The 25,911-nt window shown below is 40.7% G+C and overlaps 1 protein-coding gene across 4 annotated transcripts in view; it reads left to right on the top strand.

Annotated features, from left to right (window-relative positions):
- ZNF512 (zinc finger protein 512) overlaps positions 1-22,511 on the top strand; it is a 29,990-nt gene extending 7,479 nt beyond the window's left edge. For 2 of the 4 annotated variants that reach the window (XM_032845842.1, XM_032845844.1), the window contains 12 exons: positions 4,079-4,260; positions 4,894-4,989; positions 5,291-5,374; positions 6,033-6,157; positions 6,683-6,769; positions 7,182-7,280; positions 7,906-8,073; positions 10,385-10,579; positions 16,023-16,124; positions 17,097-17,159; positions 18,140-18,238; positions 21,408-22,511. In XM_032845842.1, coding sequence (XP_032701733.1) covers positions 4,079-4,260; positions 4,894-4,989; positions 5,291-5,374; positions 6,033-6,157; positions 6,683-6,769; positions 7,182-7,280; positions 7,906-8,073; positions 10,385-10,579; positions 16,023-16,124; positions 17,097-17,159; positions 18,140-18,238; positions 21,408-21,716 — 1,609 coding nt within the window. In that variant the 3' untranslated portion in view covers positions 21,717-22,511. Of the gene's footprint in view, positions 1-4,075; positions 4,261-4,893; positions 4,990-5,290; positions 5,375-6,032; positions 6,158-6,682; positions 6,770-7,181; positions 7,281-7,905; positions 8,074-10,384; positions 10,580-16,022; positions 16,125-17,096; positions 17,160-18,139; positions 18,239-21,407 lie in introns of all 4 variants that reach the window. The other 2 variants (XM_032845841.1, XM_032845843.1) reach the window with 2 other exon arrangements.
- The last annotated feature ends 3,400 nt before the right edge of the window (positions 22,512-25,911 follow it).

Here is a 25,911-nt window from a genome sequence, read left to right as displayed (position 1 = left end):
TGTATTACATCTACATATTTTGAAAACCTCACCAGATAATGTCAAAATTTTGTTTTAAAGCAGTTTTTTTTTTTTTTGAAGATTTTATTTATTTATTTGACAGACAGATCAGAAGTAGGCAGAGAGGCAGGCAGAGAGAGAGGAAGGGAAGCAGGCTCCCCGCTGAGCAGAGAGCTTGACTCGGGGCTCGATCCCAGGACCCTGGGATCATGACCTGAGCGGAAGGCAGAGGCTTTAACCCACTGAGCCACCCAGGCGCCCCTGTTGTTGTCATTGTTAATATTTTCCCAGCTATTTACCATTTGTTTTGCTCTTCTTCATTCTGAAAAATCCAGATTTCTCCCTGTATCATTTTCCTTCATTATATCTGGAATAATTTCCATTAGCATTTTTCATAGAGCAGGTCTATGAGCAGGTCATAGAACAGACAACAAATTTTCTTAAAAAAAATTTTTTTTTTTAATCTGAAGAAGCATGTCTAAGGGATATTTTTACTGAGTATAGAATTTTAGATGGGCGGATCTTTTGTCTCAGGATTTTAAAGATGTTATCTTCTCTTCTTGGTTTCTGTTGAGAATTCTGTAATCATTTAAACCATTGTTCTTTATATGTAACATGTCATTTCTTTCTAGCTGCTTTCTAGATTTTTCTCTCTTAATATCAGTTTTGAACATTGTCGTTAGGATGTGTCTAGGTGTGTTTTTCTTTCAGTGTATCCAATGAGTATTTGTTGAGCTTCTAGAATCTGTAAATTTATGTCTCATTAAATTTGGGTGATTTTCCACCATTATTTTTTTCAAATGTATTTTTGTGCCACAGTTTCTTTTTCCTTTCCTTCTGGACACCTTTTGGTATTTTTTTGTTTTGTTTTGTTTTAAACAATTTTATTTATTTATTTGACAGAGACAGAGATTATAAGTAGGCAGAGAGGCAGGCAGAAAGAGGACGAAGTAGGCTCCCTGCTGAGCAGAGAGCCCGATGCAGGGCTGGATCCCAGGACTCCGAGATCATGACCTGAGCTGAAGGCAGAGGCTTAACCTACTGAGCCACGCAGGTGCCCCAGCTTTTGATATCCTTAAGGTGTTAAGTGACACCTTTTGATATTGACTCATAGGTTGTTGAAGCTCTGTTGACTGTTTTTCAGTCTTTTTTCTCTTTGTTCTTCAGAGTAGATAGTTTCTGTCTTCAGGTTCACACACTCTACTTTGTCATCTCCATTCTGTTATTGAGCCCATTTTGTTGTTATTTCAATTTTTTTTTTCAGTTCTAAAATTTCAATTAATTCTTTTTTATGTTTTTTTTTTTTTTCTGCTGAGAAGTCCTACCTTTTCCTTCACTTGAATTGTGTTTTCCTTTATTTCATGGAACATAGTTATAATAACTGCTTTTTTTTTCCCCTTAAGATTTTGTTTGTTTATTTGTCAGAGAGAGTGCAAGCAGGGAAAGAGGCAGGCGGAGGGAAAAGCTGGCTCCCTGGTGAGCAAGGACTCAGTCCTAGGACCCTGGGATCATGACCTGAGCTGAAGGGAGACACTTAACTGACCGAGCCACCCAGTAATACGCCCAGTGTTACAGGCGTCCCTGTAATAGCTGCTTTAAATTTTTCATAGTTCTAACATCTTGAGGTTGACATTTGTTCATTTTCTGTTCCTTTTGGAGTTATGCAGATTTTCCTGCTTCTTTGTGTATTGCATAACTTTGCAACTTATTCCCGAGATTGTGAATGTTATTTGTATAGACCTTGGGTCTTTTTAGAATCCTCTGGGGGATCACTGCTATTTTTATTTTAGCAAGTAACCTGTTTACTGTTCAGACCATAAGTTCTGTCTTGCTTTCTGAGGGCATTGGGTCAGTCTTAATTCCATTTTTGAGTCTTTGCTATGATGGTTTAGGTCGGTCTTGAACAGTGCAGGGGTTTGACTGAGACTTTTTCGGGTGTTTCAAGTCTTGTTTCATTTCTCTAAGCTTTTGATACGTTGGGTCTATCTTTTACTAGCAGTTCAGGGGTTATTCTGAGACTTTTGCAGTTTGTTCAAATCTTATTTCTCAAAGCCTTTGCTAAGCTGGTTTTGGTATGCTCCAAACATATGTAGTTCAGATTAAGCTGTGATTTGTGTGGATTCGTACACAGAATTATGGGATCATCTTCTTTGCCTGATTCTTCTTCACAGTTCCCTCACACATTTTAGTCTGTAGAGACACTTTTCCTGGTTTCTGTGGCCAGAAAGAGAGTTTCTGTTGCAATTTAGACTGCATGCTACTCTGCAAATGGGGCCCACCCTTATTTCATTGCCGCATGTGAGGGAAAACAAACAAAATGGGGCAACACACCCATGTGAGTCACTTCTCCCAGTTTTGACACCTCTTTATAGTCCACCTACTTTGTTTACTTTTCAGAGTCCAGGATTTTCAGTTGTAGTCAGCAGGAGGGATGAGCTGTGGTGGCCTTAGGCACCACGGTGGAATTTGTCATTTTGGATCTCATGTGCAGAGAATGGAAAATCATTCTTTTCTGTTCCTAGCATGCTGACATCAGTCCCTGTAGTTTTTTGTTTTCCCTGTTTCCATTTCCATTCCCTTCCAGAGACAACTGTGTTAGCAAGTTTGATATTTGTCCTTAAATATTTATGAATCCTTATAAAATAGCCAGTGTTGTTTATGAGTGTATTTGTTTTTAATTTACCAAATTGACATTAAGTCTTGCTCTTTCTTTATTTTTCTTTTAAAGACTTACTTCTTTTTGGAGAGAGAGTGAGAGAGCAGGCACGCACACACAGCATGCACACGAGAATGTGTGTGTACACTCGGAGGAGGGGGTGAGGGAGAGGGAGAGGGAGAGAGAGTGTCAAGCAGACTCAGCACTGAGCACTGAGCCCAATGCAGGGCTCCATCTCACAGCCCTGAGATCATGACCTGAGCTGCTGAAACCATGAGTCAGATGCTTAGCTGACTGAGCCACCCAGGCACCCTATTTCTTTTTCATTCAGCAGTATGCTCTTTTGGTTATGTTCACGTCTCTATGTGTGGAAATGGTTTATTGCTTCCAGCAACTACCTAGTATTCCATAGTGGGCATGTATCATATTTTACTAATATACATTCTTAAGAATGGTCACCTGTGTTACTTCCATCTCCTTACCTCAAACCTCTACGTGATTCTTACCAGCTCTACCACTGAAGTGTTATCTTGAATTTGTCAACTTATCTCTGCCACAGAACCTTAGTTCAGGTCCTTATCATCTCTTATCCATACCGTTACATTGAGCTGCTAGCCCTTCTCCCTGTATTCACTCCTCCTCCACGGGTCATTTTCCATACAGCATCCAGAGTGGTCTTTCTAAACCATAAACCTAAGGCAGGCCTCACATGGATCTTCAGCTGGAAAAGGGATGTCTTGAGGTCCTTGGACCACACTTTGAGAACTGCTGCTCCTCTCTGCATTCTGAACGACCTAGTTACTGATGAATGTTTCTTAACTACATACTGATTGGTCTTAGATTTGGGAATTTGGATCCAGCTGTATACCAGACTTCTCCAGCCAGCTTACCTTAGATAAGGTGGCCCCTTTAAGGCTGGGAGCTAAGAATCATGTTGCCTAAATAAGACAGGATAGTGCTGACACAGTGTTTCGGGAAGATGGATCAGACTAGGGCCCTACAAACTCTGCTTTTCCTTCTTTGTTCTCAGGGATAGTATTTAGTTACTGTCCCTCTGTCAGAGAAATTGGGAGGCCTGGACATACCTGGTTACTGAAGGATCTTCTGAAGGATCAAAGAACACCCTATTACTTTCACTACTTTCTTTTCTTTGATCAGTCTAGAAAAGAGTGCCTACTTGGGCTCCAGAGTGATCATTAATGTGGACTGCTTTTATTACAATGAAGTGTAATAATTTTATATGTTGCCTTTGATCATAACTGTTGTAATTGTTAGAGTACAATCTCAGGTCTGTTTTTATTATCAGGCTTTTTAGTTTTTGCGTAGGTAACCAACTTGTCTTCTTATGACATAAAGAATTAATAGGAACTTTACTCCAGATCCTCCTTTGTGGTATGTCTATTTGTTTCGTATTACTAGCAGGACCCAGTGCTCCATAAAAGATAATAGTTTCCAGTACACTATCCCTCACGATGACTCCTTAAGTGGTTCATCATCTGCCTCATCATGTGAGCCAGTGAGTGATTTTCCACCGTCCTTCCGAAAATCCACCTACTGGATGAAGATGAGAAGGGTCAAGCCAGCTGCTGCTTCCCGTGTCGAAGGTATCAGTATCTCTGTCTTATGTCAAAGGCAGAGCACTCTCTAGGTAGCTGTTGTAAATGTCACATATGTGTATCTCACATTTATGTTAGGCTGCCACATACTATTCAACTTTGTGAACTCTCCTATTTTAGAGTGAAATTCTGCTGATCTCACTCCTCTAGGTTAGACTGGTGTCATCCTTCCCTCTTCACATGATTTGAACTTCTTTCCCATTGTTCCAGTTTGATCCTCTGTTGAAGTTTAGGGGCTGGTGTAAGGGCGATTCTGGGTATCATTGTCTTGGTGGGCATAGTCTCAAGGGTCCTTAGTAGCCCTTTATCTGGAACAGTTCTACTTCCGTGTTAGCTTTGAATCAAGATCAAAGAAAGCACATTGCTGGAAGGCTCTTACTATTCATGGGGAACAGTTGATCACTTGGGTGGAGAATAAGAAAAAGGGAAAAGGGGAGGTTGAGTGAGTTAGTGAAGTTTTACCAACTTCCCTAAAAATGTCGGACACTTCTGTGAGGCCTGTGCTCACTGACGATCTTCCTCTATGATGGTCTTGTGACTGAAGTTTTGAAGGCAGGCCAGAGAAGTTCACTTGTAAACCACACTGAGGGTTTTGTTTGTTTGTTTTGTATGGTGTTTCAGGGTCAGGTGGAGTATCAACCAAAGGAAAAAGGAAACCCAGGCAGGAGGAAGATGAAGACTATCGAGAATTTCCTCAGAAGAAGCATAAACTTTATGGTAAGGGAGTAACTTTGCTCATTCTCTTTCCGTGGGTGCCTGGGCTTTATTCTTTAGAGGTACAAGAGAGACCTTGGGTTTTGGCCCTTGAAGCACTGTTCAGCCCTTTGATTTTTTGGCATGGAATGGCTTCCATCCTGCCTGACTCTACCAGTTTTTTTTTTTTTGTTACAACTTAAGGGAGTCTGTTGGTTGAGGGAGTGGGGCACAGGGTGTTGAGAAGATGAGGGAGGAGATTTTGGTAGTAGAGATGGGGTAGCAAAGTTGATATGTCGGGCTTCAAGTTTCTGTCTTGCGTCAGGGAGGAAGCAACGGCCTAAAACTCAACCTAATCCCAAATCCCAGGCTCGTCGTATTCGGAAGGAACCACCAGCTTATGCAGCAGGTATGTTTTCTGTTGGAAGCTTTGGGGTATCTAGTTCTCACACCCTGTCTTTGTTGGTGGTGGTGGTTAAGGGATGATGTAACAGAGAGTTTCTTTAAGGAGGCAGCTACTAAGGGCATGGGTTTGGAGGCCTGTCAAACTCTTGTGGAAGGTTTGGCTCTTAATGGGTTTTCTGGCCTGCCACCATCTAGTTAACTTGTGCAAGCTTCGGTTTCCTTGTTTCTGAGTGGGATAATGAAGGCAGTCAGAATTTTCGTTGAGATTAAATGGGATAAAAACATTGTACAAAGTTTCAGGCACACAGGAAACACTCAGCAAACCGGCTGTTAAATATCTCTGTATCCCACTGTTATATGCGGCTATGAAAGTGTTGCCCATTGTGGCTTGAACCTCAGTAAAGCTACGAAAAAAAACGTTGCCCAGTTCTGTAAGCCACTGGGCTTTTGAGTGGTGCCCAGATGGTTTTTATCATGGGAAACTGAGTAGGTGTTTCCTCACTGACTGAGAAAAAAATATTTCTAGAAATTATACGCAGCGAGTCTTTTCCCCAGGAAGGGAACAAACCATTTTTATGGTACTTTTACTAAGTTTCAGGATTGTGCTTTTTGTTTCAGGAGAATTCTGCAGATTATGAGGTGTTCCTTTTTCTCCTTTGTAGGCAGTTTGGAGGAACAGTGGTACTTAGAAATTGTGGATAAAGGCAGCGTCTCCTGTCCTACCTGCCAGGCAGTGGGGAGAAAGACCATAGAGGGCTTAAAGAAACACATGGAGACCTGCAAACAGGTTAGAGATTTTGTGGCATTTCGTGACAGTTATGCTCTTTCCCCATACCTTAGCTCTCTATTCTGTGTCGGGTGTGCTGATACCTGTGGAGAAGCAGCAGCATTGTGTTAGAAGGAAGACAGAGGCTTTTGAGTCCGACAGACTTTGGTTTGAATCTTCACTCAGCAACTTATTTGTTGTGTCATTTAACTTTTTCATGTGTGGGCCTCGGTTTTCTCATTTATAAGAGAGAGAAAATAATTTTGTGCAGTCCCTTAGAGGAGAAGAAAGAAAGAATACATGCAAGGGGCCTGTTCCATTACTTGGCAAATATTGGCACTTAGTAAATGGTCGTTCTTTCAAAATGAGTTGCTTTTCCTTTTTTGTCCTTGAGGACATGACACTGAGGTGGTGGGATTTTGAGATGACTTGACTGTCGAGTTTGGGAGTGAAAGGAGATACGGTCAAGAGAATCTGAGTAGGACTTTTTAACATTCTATTTCTCTGTTGAACAGCCTGGCACTGAGCAGTATTTCTTCCTCGTAGGAAATGTTTACTTGTCATCATTGCGGGAAACAGCTTCGTTCCCTGGCAGGGATGAAGTATCACGTCATGGCAAATCATAATAGCTTGGTAAGGTGTCTCCTGTCCCGTATGAGCCTGCGGGGGGTTCGCATGTCTTTACATAGATGAGTTTGGATAACCCCGTGGGGGTGATTAAGGCTCTGGGGTTTTGCAGGCGTGTAAGAGCACCCTTTTGATAGAAGAGTTATGTACAGTGAAACCGTTGTGGTGGGTATTTTTGTGTTCACGTTAGCCCCAAAGTTTCGTCTCCTGGAAGCCAGAGGCTCTGAACTCTTACTTGCATTGCATTTGCTTCCTTGTCTGTCTAGGAGAAGATGGAGAAAGCCAGGAGTCAGATAACTAAGCTTCATGGGCCTCGGCTTAGGTGCTAGTCCAGTCCTTGATTCTCCTAAGATACCATTTTTGTCTGTATCTATCTTTTCTGTGAATCATCTGCTCGTTTGCTTCTCTTGCTTTCTAGCCCATTTTGAAGGCTGGGGATGAAATAGACGAGCCAAGTGAGAGAGAACGGCTCCGGACAGTTCTAAAGAGACTGGGCAAGCTCAGGTGCATGCGTGAGGTAAGAGCCCCGGGGACAGCATCTCCTTCGGCCTGGAGTCTCGAGTCACTGTCTTTCTGTTACTTTCTTCCATTTCTTCTCCTTCTCTCTTGTAGACCTGGTTCTGTGTCACCTTCCAGCATTAAGACTGGCTCCTGCTTTTCCAGGTGTTTGGAATTCATTAATAGTTCTTTATTTTTCTTTTGCATCTCCACAAACCTATTTTTCTCCCCTTTTCTTTTGTTCAAAGGGGTTCCTTTCCCACCCTTCTTTAGTGTGATGAAAAGGCTCCCGGTAATCTCCCCGTGAGGAGCTCTGGCATCGCTGGGTGTTTGGTTGCTGCTGGGGTGGGGTCGAGTCCCGAGCCAGCGAGGAACCTCTGCGGCAGAGGAGACACACAGTGCTAGTAGACTGGATGCTGACTGAGCTGACGGAACGTCGCTCTTGGTGGCAGACAGGACAGCTGTTAGGGCAGGGACGAGGGACAGGGAAGGGTCGTGCTAACGGGAAGTGTTGGAGAGGGTCTAGCTATGTCGTAGGATCTATTTATAGGATGTGGTGGTTGAGTCTTTTGTGGCTGTTTAGAAATTGAGAGATCATGTCAAAAGATGGAAGATTATAGTTCAGGCCTCTCTCCTGTGTTCAGAGTTGCTCTAGTAGCTTCACCAGCATCATGGGATATCTGTACCATGTCAGAAAATGTGGCAAAGGGGCTGCAGAGCTGGAGGAGATGACCCTGAAATGTCACCACTGTGGAAAGCCATATAAGTCGAAGGCTGGACTTGCGTATCACCTGAGGTCAGAGCATGGGCCTGTGAGTACTGATTACTTTCCAGACCCTATTTGGGAGATCTGTTTCGTGGTGACTACTAACCCTGACATTTCCCATGCCTCCTTGGTTCCTCATTTGTATCCCCTTTTAATCTTTGAATGCTTTTGTTTTCTCTTGTTTTTTCTTGGTTCTCTTTTTTCTGCCTTTTGAACATAATTAGCTTAGAGAAATCAAAGTTCAGTGTATAATCTGTGCAGAAGTAGACTCATTATTATCTTTCTAAAGCTTAAGGCGTTCCCCTTTAGCTAGAAATTTTGTGGACATCTGTGTCCAGCTGGATCTTCCGTCCCAATTTTTTTGTCTTGACTTTTTTTTTCTTGATTTCTAGGCTTGCCCTACCTCATTTTTTTTTTTTTTAGAGTTCCATTTCAAGATATAATTTACATATGGTAATTAATATTCACCTTTTTTAGTGTATAGTCATAAGAGTTTTGACAAGTATATACAGTTGTGTAGTCACCACCACATTCAAGATCTTGAACGATTTGACCACCGATCTATTTTCTGTCCCTATAGTTTTGCTTTTTTTCAGAATATCATAAACAGAGTCATACAATGTATAGCTTTTTGAGTCTGGCTTCTTTCACTTAGCATAATACAGTTGAGATTCATCCATGTGTTGCATGTATCATTAATTTTATTTCTTTTTATTTCTGTCTAGGATTCCATTGTATGGATGTTTCACAGTTTCTTTATCCATTCACCAGTTGAAGAACATTTGGGTTGTTTCCATTTTTTGGCAATTATGAATAAAGCTGCTATAAACATTCACATAAAAGGCTTTTCTGTGAAAACAAATTTTAATTTCTCTTGGGTAAATACTTAGCAATGGGAATGCTAGGTCAAATGATAAATACATGTTTATAAGAAACTGCCAAACTGTTTTTCAAAGTGGCCATTTTGCATTCTCACTGGCAAAATGAGAGTTGCAGTTTTTTTGTGTCCTTGTTAGGACTTGCTATTGTCAGTGTCATTTTTTTCTTAATCTATTCTGTTAGGTATGCAGTGGTATTTCCCTGCAGTTTAAATTTGCATTTCCCTAATGACTAATGACATTAACCATCCTTTCATGTGCTTATTGGCAATGTGGGTCCTTAGTGAAGTGTCTGTCCTCTTCAGTGAAGTGGCCATTGAAAGCCTTTATTATTGGAGTTTCATTGTCTTACTGTTGAGGTTTAAAAATATTCTGAGTTTTTTCATGTATTTTGGACAGAAGTCCTTTACCAACTACATGTTTTATAAATGTTTTCTCCCAGCTTAGCTTTTCATTTTTGGATAGCGTTTTTCAAAGAGTAGAGTTCTTAACTTTGATAAAGTTCATCCAATTTATGTTTTTTTTCCTTTTATGGATAATGCTTTTATTGTATCTAAGATATGTTTGCCCAGCCCAAGGTACAGTTTTTCTATTGCTGCTCTAAAAAAAAAAAATCACAAAATCAATGGCCTAAACAACACAGCTGTATTAACTCAGCTTGTCCGGCCAGAAGTTCAGGTATAGCACAGCTCAACTGACTCCCCTGTGTAGAACCTCACCAGGCTGGCATCAAAGTGTCAGTAGGGCTATTACTTTCTGGAGGCTCAAGGGGAGAATCTGTTTTGAGGCTCTTTAAGATTAAGAATTGAGTTCCATGCAGTTGTAGGACCTCACTTCTTGCTTGCTGTAGGCCAGGAAGTGTTCTTAGCTTCTGAGGGCCATGTGCATTCCCTGGTTCCCTTCATCGTCATGGCAGCAGACATAGTGAGTCTCTCATGCTCTGAATCTCTCCTGCCTTTTCTACTCTCACACCTCTCCTACTTGATTTTGGACTTTAAAAATTAGATCTATACAAGGTGCCTTCCCATCAGCATGCAGATTAGTGTTTGGTTGGATAGCTGATGACTGTAGCCTAGCCAGGGTGACACATCAAGAAACGGTCATACCCAGGCTTACAAAATTTTCGCCCTTGGTTTCTTTTAGAAGTTTTACAGTTCTATGGTTTACGTTTGATTCATTTTCAGTTGATTTTTTTTATGTAGTATGAGATATGGTTTGAGGGTCCTGTCTTTGCACACAGCCATGTCTTGACCTTAATTAACCACTTTGACTTACCAAAACAACAGATTTTATCCTGAGAAGTTTTTTTTTTTTTTTTTAACCAACAAAATACACATTAAAGTGGTGGAACCTTATGCTTACGGTTAGCAAGCTAGTAAATAGCTTTTGATACTTAGAGCAGGAAGAATGGCCTTTAATCATTGGCTCTGATGGAAGCCACTTCTCAGGCCTGTGTTCTGCTATGTCTCATTCTTGCAGATCTCATTCTTTCCAGAGTCAGGACAGCCAGAGTGCTTAAAGGAGATGAGCCTGGAGCCAAAGAGTGGCGGTCGAGTTCAGAGGCGTTCTGCCAAGATAGCTGTATACCACCTGCAGGAGTTGGCTTCTGCTGAACTGGCCAAGGAATGGCCCAAGAGGAAGGTGCTTCAGGATTTGGTACCTGATGATCGGAAGGTAAAGTAGAGACTTTAGGTATTAATGTCGAACCGTGTCTGCTTCTGTGCTTACTGTGTATGGAAAACTGAATGCACTGGAGTGCACGATAAATGATATTTTGCTTCTTTATTCTTAGAGATGGAACATGAGTGTTTGGATTCTTGTGGGTCCTAGAGAGACAGTCCGTTTCAGAAGTTCCTTAAGGAACCTTCTTAATTTTGGACTACTTCCAGAGGGAATTGGCATTTCCAGATTAGTTTTTTGCCTAGTTGTTGCCTAGCGTGTTTCCACTTTGTTAGTTTGTATGTAGTGGTTTATATTTAGTTTAGATAAATGCTTGCAACTTGCTTTTCTGGCTGCAGAACTCCTCTCCCTACTCTGTTTTCCAAATGGAAGCTTATATAAAACACCAGTATATAAAATAACGGACAGCAGAGTCGCTCTGAATAACCACGGGGTAGTGAACCCAAAGCCTTGTCTACTTGGCCTTCTTCTTGATACTTTTATCATTCTCTCCATGGTCGCAAGTGTATTTCTGCGGGGTACAGAACCCAGCTTGGAAGCCTTTGGTTTAAAATAGATCATAGACCAGAGCAACATTATTTGGCCAAGAGGAGACAAGGGGTATATGACTTATGGGAGTAGTCATGGGAAGGACTTGGGAGGATCTACAGTGAGGATTGAGATTAGAGCTAAGGACCTATTACTCTCCGGTATGGACGAGAATAGTTTAGATCCGGCTCAGGGCTTTGACTCATGTGAGAAGAACGTCATATGTTAAAAGAAAATGCGTCAAATCCTAGAAGTTAATACCTCTTACTTGGCCTAAAAATCAGTCCTACAGGTGTCCCAGGAGTAGGGTCCTGTTTTTGAATATCAGAGCATCCTTTCTTGTTTTAGACTTACTGCTGCTTTCTTCCTGTCACAGGCTAAAGTATATGGTTATCTAAATTCAGTTTAAATGTATATTTTGTACAGTGGTGTATGTATTGTGATATTGTAGACCATCTGGTTTCACTGTGCGTGGTCCGCAGAAGAAGAGGGTAAAGCAGGCTCCCCGCTGAGCAGGGATATGGGTCTCAATCCCAGGGCTCTGGGATCACGACCTGCGCCGAAGACAGACGCTTAACTGAGCCACCCAAGTGTCTCATTCCAGTGTTTCCTGATACAAATACAAGCAGTGTTGTCTAGGAAGAACTCTTGTGTTTTCCTTTACTCTCGTATCAACTGCATGCTTAACAAACTTCTGACAACAGGTGTGGGGGTTTTTCCCACACAGACCCAATTTTCTAACACCACTTGGGTGTCCCTCAGATAATTCAGGTCTGACATTATCTACCTGGAGTTGGTGTCAGATCCTACAAGTTAGGGGCTCCGCCCCCCCAGAACTGCTCTGATTTCAGATGCCAGTCACAAGTCTCAGGTTGCTACCTGTGTGTCTGACTGGTTTGGCTATAAATGGGGGTTCCCATAACCCCATCCTTGGTTTCGATAATTTGCAAGAATGGCTCACAGAACTGGGGAAACACATTTACTGGTTTGTTATAAAGTATATAATAAAAACCTACAGATGAATGATAAGTTGAAGAAATAAATAGAGTGAGGTCTGGAAGAGTCTCAGGAGGAGGAGAAGGAACCCTGTGGAGTTGGGGGTACACCACCGCCTTGGCATATATATATATATATATATATATATATATATATATATATATGCTAATCAATCTAGAAGCTCTCTGAACCCCATAATTTTGGGATTTTTGGGATTTTTATGGAGGTTTTATCCCGTAGGCATGATTGATTAACTCCATTTCTAGCTACTTTCCCTCTCCAGAGAATGGGGAATGGGTCTGAAAGTTCCAAGCTTCAAGTCGTGGCTTGGTCCTTTCTGGTGACTAGCTCCCACCCAGGAGCCTACCGAAAATTGCCTCCTTAGAACAAAAGATACTCCAGTCACCAGAATGTTCCAAGGAATTATGAGCTCTATGAAATACTGGTATTACTCAGGAACTTTGGAGTTTTAGGACGTCTCTGTCAGGAACCAGGGTCGAAGACTAAGTGCTGACAGGAACTGAGTGCAGAGACCAAGATACATTTTTTATTATTTCACAAATTTTATATTCCATTTTGAAAAACCTTTTTATTTGGGAATAATTTTAGACTTGCAGAGCTATTGCAAAATTAGTACAGAGTTCCCATATGCTCTTTACCTGGCTTCTTCTAATGCCAATTCCTTACATAACGAATGACATAGTATCCGATCAGGATTCCATCATAGGACACCATCAGGATCCCCATTTAATTCTCTTTACTGTCTCCTTAGTGTCCTCTCATCTGTTACAATTCTGGCTTTTGCGGGGGGGGGGTCTTTTGCGCTCTTGACTCTGAAAAGAGGATGGGCTGGTTATTTGTAGAATATCCCCAGTATGGATTTGTGTAGTCTTTTCTCGAGATTAGATTGAGGGTCATATGCTTTTGTGAAGAATGCCACTGAAGCAGTGTTGGCCCTTCTCAGTGCACTGTATCAGGAGGGTTATGATATTGGAATGTCTTTTTACTGATTATAACTTTGATCACTTCATGAGGGTATGCTGTCAAGTTTTTCTCCAAGGCAAAATTACAGTTTTCCCCCTTATAACTAGTGAATATTTTGTGGGGGGATTTACACTATGCAACTGCCCTTCTCTAACCATACTTCTGCCAACTTAACATAGTATCCGTCACTGCAACGATTATGGTTGTTTGCCTAATGATGTTTAGTGTTCCCATTGTTTCTTCTGCAGTTATTAATTGGAATTCTGTGAGAAAGATACATCCTTTTCTTCTGTTACTCTGTTTATATCAGTATGGACTCAAGGATATTTTATTATAGCATCATAATATGGTGCTGTTATTGTTGGTCATTTTGTGGCTCAAATCATCTCAGAGTTGGCCATCAAGAGCACTTCCAAGAGGGCCCCTGTGTCTTTTGGACATGCCTCTATCATTTTTTTTTTTGAGTACTTCTTAAATTTTTGATACCACAAGATGCTGTAGGGTCATCTCATATACTCCCTGCCCTAGCCATGGAATCAGCCATTTCTCCAAGGAATGCTGATTTCTTTTATTGAAGAATATATTTAAAAGCCAAGATTTGAATGCTAGGTGTATTTATGCCTGCTGGGGTGTCAATGCTTCTGGGCCTTCTTGGTGGATAGAGCTAAAGTTACATGAGAGAGAGAGGGTTTATCCATTTATTTAAAAGAGGGAGTGAATGAGCGGGTGAAGTGGGGAAGGGCAGAGAGAGAGTGACAGGCAGACTCCACACTGAGTGCGGAGCTCAAGATCACGACCTGAGCTGAAATTAAGAGTCGGATGCTTAACTGACTGCACCACCCAGGCCCACTCTCTCTCGTGTTCATTTCTCTGTCTGTCTGTATGCATATTGAAGGCCATGATACCTTCAATTCCAGTCCAACACCACAAGTTTCATTCTTGCCTTCCTCTGTGCTTATTTGTAACTCCTTTCTTCAACAGTGAGAGACCTGGCTCTCATTGTGTACAATATATTTACTTATTTGCTTAATTCTAGTTTAATACAGTTTTACAGTTGTTAACCCACACCCCTGTAAAAACAGATTTGCTAATTAGAGAACAGTAGTCGTTACAGTTCTTTTCATCTTTGGCCTCACACTATATAATCGGAGTCCTATTTTATATTTACTTAGATTGTCCCCCGTTAGGTTTCTCATTTGTAATCATTAGGTTCATATGTTACTCTAATTACACTTTGGGTCCCCCTACATCCTGTTTAATTGAAACTAGTCATCTATCTTGGGGGTATGGGAAACATTACCATAGTTCTAAAAATCAGACCTGTATTAAAGTCTTCTTAGAGAAGGGCCACTGCCCTCTTCCCAGTTCCCAGTTCCTAGAACCCTTTTATTTCCATCCTGTTCCCACCCTACTCCCCCACAAAGGAAAACACACTCAGTAGTTTCTGGTTTGTCCTTCTTATATTTTTATGGGATGGATGGCCAGATGATGCGTATTTTCTTATATTCTTTTCTTTCTTACATAAGTACTTTTCTGTACTTCGCTTTATTTCACTTAAAAGTATATCGTGGAACTCACTCCATATGTGTTCATTGAGATTATTCTCATTTTTTAATAGCTGCATAAATATGATAGTTTATTATATGAATATAGTAGCTTATATAAATATTCTGCTATCACTATAAAAGGATTTTAGATGGACCCATATATACTAGCTGCATATATATAAAGCCAGTTCTGTGCTCTGATTCCTTTTATAGATTTGCCAGAGTTTCTTTAGGGTGACTTCCTTACTACCTCTTACCTCTGTGGGCTTTGGTTCTGTTTTTCTGTCTCAGTATCTGTTTCAGATACTTACATTTTTCAAGCAGGAAGATCGTTTACTTCCTGGAAATATAGCTATTACCTGCGGTGAACTTTGTAAGAACAGTCTCTCCAGGTGCTAGCTGTCTCCTTTCTGGAAACTACAGTTGTTCTTGTAAGAAGAGACTAAGTTGTGTCAAAGCACATGGAGCAAGTGTGAGGAATAGTTAATTCTACTTGGGCGGTAGAAGGAAAGATTGTGTGTTCCATCCCCAGAGTTCTCTCACATCTTTGTTTCAGGTCGAACCTCAGTGTTTTTGTTTGAATTTTTGAAATACCAAAAATTGGAGCGCTTGGGTGGCTCAGTTGGTTAAGCGTCTGCCTTTGGCTCAGGTCATGATCCCAGGGTCCGGGGATAGAGTCCTGCTTTGATCCCAAGGAGCCTGCTTCTTCCTCTTTCCTCTGTGCCTCCCCCTGCTTGTGCTCTCTCTTGCTATCTCTTTCGCTATTTATGTCTCTCTCTCTCAAATAAATAAATAAATAAAATCTTTAAAAAAAAAAAAAACAAAATTAACATGACACCTTTGAAGAAGAAGGAGAAATGCAGAGGGGCAGGGAAAAAACATTAAAACTGCTCAAAATTCCACCACCCAGAGACGACTACTGGTAACATGTTCATTTATAGCCTTCTAGCCTTTTCCCCAGCTACATATATTTCTACTGAATGTATTATATATGTGTGTATATATGTGTACCCTGTAAGTATACGTGTGATAAGTACATTTTATATATAGTACATATTTGTATCCCTTTTTTGTAACAAGTGTTTTAACTGTATAAATGCTCTGTCACTAGCTTTTTCAAACTATAGATGAAGTGCTATATCTGAAAGGCTCCTGCCCTCTGTTAAAAATCAGACTATTCCTAACATTAAACAATAGACAGCTGTACTTACCAGTTTCAGGTAAATTTGTATTTCAAGGTCTCACATACTATAATTTTTTTTGCATATGAACGTATGCTTGTTGAACTCCAGAATTAAATAACCTGAAGCATTGGGTGTGAAACTTTTGGGGTATTTTGGTTGGAAGTTGGATTCCTCCAATAAATGTTTCTTGTCTTGTAGTTAAAATATACTCGCCCTGGGCTACCTACCTTCAGCCAGGAAGTCCTACACAAATGGAAGTCAGATATCAAGAAATATCATCGCATTCAGTGCCCTAACCAGGTGGTTCTCATTCATTTCTTCAGTAAATGTTTATCAAACTGCTGTTTCAGTTATTTATTCATCATGACAAAGTACCTGAACCTCAGTGGCTTAAAACATCAATTATTGGATTTGTTCAGAATTCTGTAAATCAGTAATTCTGCTGGGGCTCAGAGAACATTCTCCTGTTGTACATGGCATCAGCTGGGATCACGTGTGGGTTGTATTTAGCTGCAAGCTGGGATGGGACCTGAGTGTCTAAGATGGCTCCTGTGCAGCTAATTCAGCTGGGAGCTCAGCTGTCCCCATGGCCTCTCTCCATGAGAGAGGGTGCAGCGGGTTACCAGCAGGGTGCATGGCAACTGACTTCTCAGAGTATCCCAAGAACATGAGGGTAGAAGCTGAAGATCTCTTAATGCCTAGCTTCAGAATTTGTTCTGCATCATTTCCATGACATTCTGTTGGTCAGAGGACTCACAGGGTTCACCCAGATTCAGAGGGGAGGGTAAGTGGACTCCACTTCTCACAGGGAAGAGTGGCAGATAATTTCCAGACACCTTTAATCTACCACAGAGCCATATATGCTCATATATGCTCCTATCCTTCCCCAGGTAAGGAGCAGACAACAAGAAATATGAGACACATTTATACTGAAGAAAGCAGATTAAAACAAAAACAAAACAAAACAAAACTAACTGTGCGTTTTTGTTTCTCTAAGTGTTAAAGAAAAAGTACCAGAGAAGAGAGTATCCAAAGCTTTTCTGAACAGCTTGTTCAACTTTTTTTTTTTTTTTTTAAACCTTTCCTTGTTTGTTTGTTTTTTTCTCTTTGCTTTTGTGGCTTGCTTGTTTGTGGATTCTTTTCCTGTTTGGTTTGCAATGCGATTTATTGGGCTTCTTCCACATGTAGGGTTGGTCAGTGTAAACGAGCAGGTTGCTAAGAGAAGGACGAGCTTTCGTATAGTCTTATATTATTTCTTCTTCTCTTTTGCAGGGTTGTGAGGCTGTCTACAGTAGTGTATCAGGCCTTAAAGCTCACCTGGGCTCTTGTACCTTGGTTTGTAACTTTCTGAACAATTTATCTTAACATGACCTCTAAAGTAGTCTGATAACGGAAGAGAATTCAGTTTAGGTGAACAGCTAGTTGTCCTGTTTGCTGTTATCTTCAGAGGCTGGTTTAGCTTTTTATGTCCTAAAGATTCTTGGTCTGTTACTGGATGGGATGCCAGCATATGTCCAAGATACAGAAAAAGCCAACATAACCTTAAATCTTATCAATTAAAGTATTTGGAAGAAAATATTACTAATTTTGAGTCTCTACCAAGGATTTAACTTCTTCCACCTGAGCCTCTCCTGCCTTGGGCCTGGCCCGTCTTATTGGGCCTTTAACTTTCTAGAATCAATTTACCTGTGCTTATCTGGATTGGTGAAGAGCCTCTAATCCCATCTGAATTGTACTGGCCTCTGGGGACGAGAAGTAGACTCTATCCCTGGGTGTCAATCAGACAGCTGTTCACCTCACTGAATCTTTTCTGTGTTGACCCAGGTGCCATACAACCCACAGCTATGGGGACTGCTGCCACTTAGTGTCTGAGTCCTTAAACTGGGCATTATGGATGATACTTCTCTAATTTTGGATGTCCAAGGCACTCTTTGGAGCAGTGGATTATAGTGGGAAGAATTATATACATTGGTGCCTCTGGTGAACTTCAGAAGTTTAATCATATGGGAAGAGGAACCAAGAGAACCTGGGAAGATAGAAAAAAGTGTGACGTGTTCTATAATACGAGTAGGAGAACTTCAGGTTGTGTTGAGGGGGTGGGAAGATTACGTGTAGAGTTATATTAGGATAGATTTGTAGTGGTGACAGTCTGCTCAATCTGGTTTTCCTAAATATATTGCTGTTTGGATTTTCTTCCTTCCTACCTTTGCGGCTGTAAAATCCCCTTTTTTCATCTCTAACGATCCCTATACATGACCCAGGTATGTGTTCCTGAATTTACCAGTAATTTCCTTTTCTTTCTCTCTTGAAATCAGGGAAACTTTGTGGCTGGAAAATACAAGTGTCTTCTGTGTCAAAAAGAATTTGTGTCAGAGAGTGGTGTCAAGTATCATATCAACTCTGTCCACGCCGAGGTGAGGTCCCTGCTTTCCCACCATGTTTTTGTAGTCCTGTGGAACCCATACATATGCTCCAAGAAAGGTGGATTTTGTGCGTTTTTATGGGCTAGGACTGTCGTAAAGTAACTCAAAAGTGGTTACCAGAGATGAAGTTAAAATACTTTGTAAAATTATGTGCATAATTGTATTTTTCTTTGAAAGCATTTGAGCTCACTGTAAGTGTGAGCATCCCTGAACTCTTCTGATTCTTTTAAATTCAGTGAAATCAGGCACTTGGGCACCAGGCTGAATTTACACCTTTGGAATTCTTGTTTTATAGCCATCTCTGTACTTCTGTTTTCTTTTATTCTAATGTCTTTGAGCAACCTGTTTTTAATGTTGTTTCAGGTGCTGCAAAGAAACAACTATAAAGGGCATTAGTGAGACAACTGGAGAAATTGGAATATGGACTTGATTAAATAATAGTAATGAGGCAATATTCATGTTCCCAAATGTGATCACTGTATTGTAGTTGTACAGGAGAAAGCCCTTGTTCTTAGGCAGATTTGTGCTGAAGTTGTTAGGGATGAAATAAATCTGCAGATAACTTGCAGATGGTTCAGCAAAAGGAAGAAAGGGAAGAGAAGTTAATCCTAGTATAAATCTAGGGTTCATTGAACTCTTGCCACTTTTCTTAAGGTTTGTAAATTTCCAAAATTAAAGAATCAATTCTGTACTAAAATGCTTTAAGGTTCAGAAAGTCAAGAGTTTTCTCTTAGGCCAACTTTTTAATAATACAGGTGAATAGAGATTGTTTCCTGCATAATTAAATACCTGTATTGCAGAAGTTAAAGGAGTTAAGTGTGCATTCTCTTGGAATATCAATTATCAAATGATCAAACTTCTGAAGTTTACTACAGAAACTGTTGTTGCCTGATAAGGAAAAAGAGCGAGCACCTTTAGCTGTTCTCTGGCCTCACTTCTTAACAATGTGGGCTGTAGTTAGTGTCACCGAATGTGGTCCCTGTTGTTTTATAGGTTTAAGCTTTGTGAGTCTCTTTGCATATCTGAGATTTCTTCCGGAAGGCAATCATATCTTTTTTTATAATAATAGTGTACTTTTTCATATTTTAGGAATTATTTAAAAGATAATTGATCTGACAAAATCTGGCCTTTACGTAGTTAACCTGTTTCTTCAGTTTCTTCTTAAGAAGCTGGGGCCAACAAATTTCACTTGGTTTGGGGCTTGTTCCTTGAGTGTTACTTTGATGATTTGTGCCTGTATTTATGAATTATATGGGGTGGTAAAACATTTTTACTCTCTTCCTCTCTCTTAGCCTCACATTTTCTTATACTACTTTTTTTTTTTTTAAACAGAAATTTTCAAATACATGAAAATGGACAGAGTAGTATAATGAATAGCCTTAGCAGACATCACTGAATGGCCAGTCTTGTTTTCCTTTATAATCACACCCACTTTTCTTGTCCCTTAAAGGCTTATTTTATTATTATTTTTTAAAGATTTTATTTATTTATTTGACAGAGAGAGATCACAAGTAGGCAGAGAGGCAGGCAGAGAGAGAGGGGGAAGCAGGCTCCCTGCTGAGCAGAGAGCCTGATAAGGGGCTCCATCCCAGGACCCTGGGATCATGACCAGAGCCGAAGGCAGAGGCTTTAACTGACTGAGTCACCCAGGCACCCTAAAGCAAATTCTACATCCATGTCAATTTTTACTGCTTCTTTTGATGTTGTGTCTGAAATGTAAGGACTTTTAAAAGTCATCATTACACCTAAAAAATTAGCAGTGGTTCTTGAGTATTATATACCCAGTCATTATTTAAATTATTTAAATTTGCTGATTGCCTCATAAGTTTTTTCAGAGTTGGCTTGTTCAAATCAGGAGCAAGGAAAAAAAAAGGTCCATATACTGGTTTTTTTTTTTTTTTCTTTTTTTGCATGTTTTAATCCAGAGTGCTACCCAGTAGAAATGTAATTTGAGTCTTGTATGTAATTTAAGATTTTCTGGTAACCACATCTTAAAAATATAAAGAAAACAGGTGAAATTAATTTTTTAAATTTAACCCAGTATACCTAAAATACTATCTTTTGAACATGTAGTCAATACAAAAGTATTAATGAGATACTTCACATTTTTTCATACTAAGCCTTTGAAATTTAATGTGTATTTTTTATACTGAAAGCATATCTCAATTTGGATTAATCATTTTTCAAGAGCTTAGTAGCCATGTGTGGCTAGTGACTATCTCATTGGACATGGTAGGTCTAGAAGTTTCCCCTTTCCTCTGAAGAAGTGGTCATTTGTCACATATGTTTACACACCTTTTGGGTTTTGCTGATTGCATTTCTGTGGTGGTGGTCCTCTCTCAGATATTTCCTATAAATTGGTAGTTAGATCTAGAAGACTGATCAGATCACTCAATTTCAGTTGAAATTCATTTCCTTCCATCCCCTCCCTCCCTTCCTTCCTCCCTTACTTCCTTCCACAAGAATGTTTCACAATTGGATTCCATGTTCCTCAACTCTTAATTTTTTAAACTGAGTCTCAGAGAGGTTAAGTAATTTCCCCATGGTCATAGAGCTAGAAACAGTTGGGATTTGCACCTAGGCGGTCTGGCTGCAAAGTTCATACCCTTAACCACCATACTACCGTGAAATAAAAATCTCCTATGGCCCAGTGCTTTCTAGCTCATGAGATTTTTCTAAAGGAGATAAATGAGTGGGATGATGCTAAAGGACCAGACTTTGTAGATCACTTACTGAAGTCTCCCAAATCATGTCTTAGATAGTAAATGCTTGTAATGACTACTCTGTATTGAATTTCTCCAGTTCAAAGTACAGAGTTATAAGTTATGGTTCCTATCTGTTTCCTTCTTAATGCCTGCTGCCCTAACCATGCCTTTTAGAGATTCTTCCCACACCCAGGGGAAGTTGAGTTGGCGGACTATTGATTTCAGCTCAGGTCATGATCTTGGGGTTGTGGGATCAAGTCCTGTGTTGGGCTCCAGGCTCGGCAGGGGGTCCACTTGGGATTCTCTCTTGCCCTCTGCCCCACCCCCTCCTCATGCTCTCTTTGTCTCTCAAATCTTCAAAAGAAAAAAAAAAAGTAAAGAATGTCTCCCCACACTCATTCTTTGTGCTCGCTACTGTGTATTGACTGGATGGTTTTTCCATTTTGCCTCTGTAGGATTGGTTCGTTGTAAACCCGACGACAACCAAAAGCTTTGAAAAGCTAATGAAGATAAAGCAGCGTCAGCAGGAAGAAGAAAAGCGGAGGCAGCAGCACAGGAGCAGAAGGTCTCTGCGAAGGCTGCAGCAGCCTGGCATCGAGCTTCCAGAGGCAGAGCTGAGTCTTAGAGTAGGGAAGGATCAGAGGAGGAGTAATGAGGAATTGCTAGTGTCGGCCTCCTGTAAGGAACCGGAGCAGGAGCCTGTGCCGGCACAGTTCCAGAAAGCAAAGCCCCCAAAGACTAACCATAAACGAGGAAGGAAGTAGGCAGGCAGTGCGAAAGCTCCTAGGAGGGTGGACGTGATGCTGTTGTCATGGGGACCTGTGCTGGGAGGACTGAGTCACGGGGGCTGAGTGAGGAGAAATGTCCTTTTCCAGCTGTTTGTGTAAGGCTGTGACTTTCTCAGCTCCTTCCTCCTGTGTAAATTTCACTGTTCTCCCTATTTATTCACTTTGGCCCCACCCCCATCCCCACCCCTTTTGGGTAGGTTTTCCTGCTATTCCTCATTGGAGTCCTCTTGTTTTTCTCTTCTCTTGCCCAAAGAGCTCCCTCTTAAGGTTAACTGTGGGCCCCTCTTGCCCTCTACAAAACTGAGAAACCCGTTTGGTTGTCCTTTTCCTTCCTGGGCTATAGAATGTTCTTGGACTCTCCACTGATTAAGTAGTCATTCCATCATCTCGCTTATAAAACAATTCCAAATTAATTTTTAAAAATCATACTGACTTCTCATTTTGTATTTGTGATATAACAATCCTAGAAGCTAGAACTGTCGTCACTCATGTCATAAGCTTATCCTGTCTCCTTGGGAAACAGATTTTATGGAGGCTGTTTGTTCTCTCAATATGGTTTTAGGATTGAAAGTAAGAAAATGGATTTAGGATGAAAAAGCTAGAACCTCTCTACACTGGTTTTCCTGGGAAATGTTTTGTTTGTCCCAAGTAGCGGTGACTGACTGACTAGACCCACAAGCATGAAAAGCAGACCAAACATTAACATGTCCCAAATGTGAAAATGATTGGAAAGAAGGAAGTAGAAGAAGCAATAAATACTGCCTTGACTTTGTTGGGGCTTGAGGCCTCATTAGTTGTTATGATCAGTGCCCTCTGGAAGCTTGTTTTTTCTCCCCCCGTTTTAAGGATTGAGAAATAATCACATTGCACTTGATGTTTTGACACAGAACCCTAGTGTTCCCGGTAATGCCACTAAGATTGGCAGCCAAGGTACACATTCCTTCTCCCCTGGACTTGACCTCACTTGTTACTCTACATTGTAAGTCTTCATTCCTCCCTTTAGCCAACCTCTGTCTCTTGGGAGTTTTCTGAGAATATTGTTGTTTGTCCTCTTTTATATGTGGAGTTCTATCCTCTTTATATCTTGAGACTTTGACACCAGAGGTGGCTATTTATCTGATGTTGGAAAGAAAAATTCCTTTACTGTACCTCACGCCTACCTGATAAAAAATGTCTGGTGGGCTACTTTTCTTCAAGGCTGGCTTTCTCTGGAGCGTTGCTTAGAACAGCTCTGTTGCTGTGTTTCTAGATTCTCTTCCCCCTTTCCACAAATACTGGTCTTCTATATTCTTGCCAATTTTTGTGGCACCTAAAGAGCAAAGACCCCGAACCCTGATATGGATAAATACTACCTGTTCAAATTCTCAAAGGCTGTTACTACTCTTGAGGTTTGTGTTCTGTGCCGCTCCACATAGCTTTAAAATGTGGGCTTTTGTGAAGACCACTTTCAAACAAGGGAGCATTGAAACCAGATTTGGATACTGGCAGAATAGATAGTTTTGAAACAAGTCAAGGACGCGGTCTGTCCACTCTACATTTTCCTGGGCAGTTGCACCTTTAAAAACCCTTTTGGTAGATGAGGATTGTCAGGGAGGAGAAATGAAGAAGCTATATTAATTTCTGGTGAGTAAGACTTGGGGAATGTTGGGCAATGACAAAAGAAATAAATGACTGTCGGTTAGAAAGATGTTTCCAGTTGTTCATTGACTTCGATCTGCTACTCGACTCCTTGCTGACACAGCGTATGGGGGTAAGACAATGGCTAGACATGGGAGTGGGTTTGAAATAAGTACCAAATGCAGGGGTCACGATAGTTTTTTAGCCCCTGAAATCTGCTGGTTAAAATGAGTAATTCGTTTGAGATTAAAGTGAATTAGTATAGAAAACTTGTCCAGTCTCATCCAAGGCCCTTGCAGGCACTTTAAAAAATTTTACCTTTCTGAGGCGCCCGGGTGGCTTAGTCCGTTAAGCATCTGCCTTTGGCTCAGGTCATGATCTCAGGGTCCTGGGATGGAGCCCCGCAGGCTCTCTGCTCAGCGGGAAGCCTGCTTCCCTCTCTCTCTGCCTGCTGCTCTGCCTACTTGTGATCTCTCTCTCCCTGTCAAATAAAATCTTAAATTTTTTTCCCTTTCTGAGGCCAGTTCTCAGCAGGACTCAGTAGAGAGTATCATATTCATACCACTGAGTCTTTACATTTTTAAACCAAATTTATTGGGATAATATAAATTTGACAATACTGAGTATAGCCAGGTTGTGGAGAATGTGAACTCTGATGGACGGTTTGGAACGTAAATTTGGTACAGTCAGTTTGGAAATGATTTGGCAGTATCTAGTCAAGCTGAAAATACGCCCTAAGACTTAGCGGTTTTACTCCCGGGTACATAACAGAGAAAAATCCTCTTGGTCAGCTGTACCAGGAGACATAAACAAAGAATGATACTGTGGTATGGTTTACAACACGTAGCAGAGACTACTAGCTGTCCACCAAAATCTGCTCTCACCTTACAATTACAGGGCTATAGGACAAGTGGTTAGGCTATGTTTCCCAGCCCTCTAAACCCCTGCCCTGTAGTGAAGGGGTAGCCAACCAGCTTCCCAGCAGTAGATCGTGAGGAAAGTGACATGTATCACATCCAGGCTAGACTTTTAAGATAGTGCATGTACCTCTATGTTTTCTTTCCTCTTCCTTGGCTGGATGCAGATAATAAAGTGTCTTTGGGGGATGGCAGAGCACAAAATGGAAAATAGGTGATACCCTGAATCCCCCCATGAAGGACTAATTACCAACCAGGTACATCTGTCTGAAACTACTAAAGAGAAAAAAATAACTGTTATTTGAGGCATTATATATTCTTGGGTGTCTTTGTTAGCCTACTCTAATACTAATCTAAATGTCCATCAGGAGAAGGGATAAGTTGTGATAGAGTCATCCGGTGGATTACTGTACAGCTTATAAAATTAACTAGGGCTGCTTGTATCATAAAGACATCTCAAAAATAATGTCTGGGAAAAGCAAGTTACAGTGGACATGAAGTGTGCCATTTTATATAAGGTTTAAACAAAAACCATGCTCTATATTGTTTATGGGTGTATAAAAATATCGATTTCTATGCTATATAAGTATTTGTATTTAGTGTACATTTCTAGTTTAATATCACATTTACATATGCAGGAATGATAAATTTAGGACAGTGCTTCTGGGATTCAGAGGGACTACAAGTGAATTAAGTTCTTATTTCTTAAGGTGGTAGGTAGTTTGTTCTGGTCTATATTGTGTGTCTGAAATACTTCGTTTTAAAAATCAGTTCTCACAACTTATGCTGCTCACCATCTTCTTAAAAGGGAACACTTTAGAAATTTCCCTTGTGCTTCATCCTTAACCCTTCATTTTCCCTTTACCCTTTAGTCTGCTCTTCTTTCTAGTCACTTCTATTTCAGCCACCCCAGTCTGAACCATCATCACCTCTTGGCTAGACCGTAATAGTTTCCTGATTGCTTCTTTCTGGTTTTTACTGGCTTGGATACTTGCCGCATAACAGCTGTATTGAGTTTTTAAAATTGTAAATCAGACCTCATTCGCCTGCTAAAAAGCTTGGTTTCTGGAGCCATTAAAGTCACTTCCTCTTTGTCCCCTAAGGCGTTCTGCTCCCACTGCTAACCCTTTTAGTTTCCTCTCCCTCTACTCCATTCTACTCCATCTGTTCTCTGACCATTCCCTAACAGCACTTTAGCCACATTAACCTTTTAGCTCCTGGAACCTACTAAGCCTCATTCCCGTCTTAGGACCTTTACCTTATTGTTCCCATTGCCCAGAGCGGCTTCTTCCCTGATTTTTGCAAGGTGGGCTTCATTGTATCATTTAGATCTTAACCTAAATTTCACCTTGGAGGTCTTTTCCATCTAAATGCACTCTCTGTAACATCACCCTCATTCATCTTCTTCATAGCTGAGCAGGCTAAAAGTAGGTTGAGTTTAGTTGGCCAACCTACTGCTTACTTGGCACGTATGGATTTCAAGTTACCCTTATCAGATAATTCACCACCCTCTAAAATCTTCCAAGTGTTGAGACCTAACTCTGAAAGGGACAGACATAAAGCAATACACCATTCATTATTTGGGATGATAGGAATTAAAAATAAATGTATGGGATGGAAGTTATCCGCTCCCCAAT

This window comes from Lontra canadensis, unplaced genomic scaffold (assembly GCF_010015895.1).
Source record: "Lontra canadensis isolate GAN:19392208 unplaced genomic scaffold, GSC_riverotter_1.0 scaffold170, whole genome shotgun sequence".
In the NCBI taxonomy this organism is placed as follows: Eukaryota; Metazoa; Chordata; class Mammalia; order Carnivora; family Mustelidae; genus Lontra; species Lontra canadensis.
The sequence above is the reverse complement of the archived record's forward strand: the minus strand, read 5'-3'. Positions and strand labels throughout refer to the sequence as shown.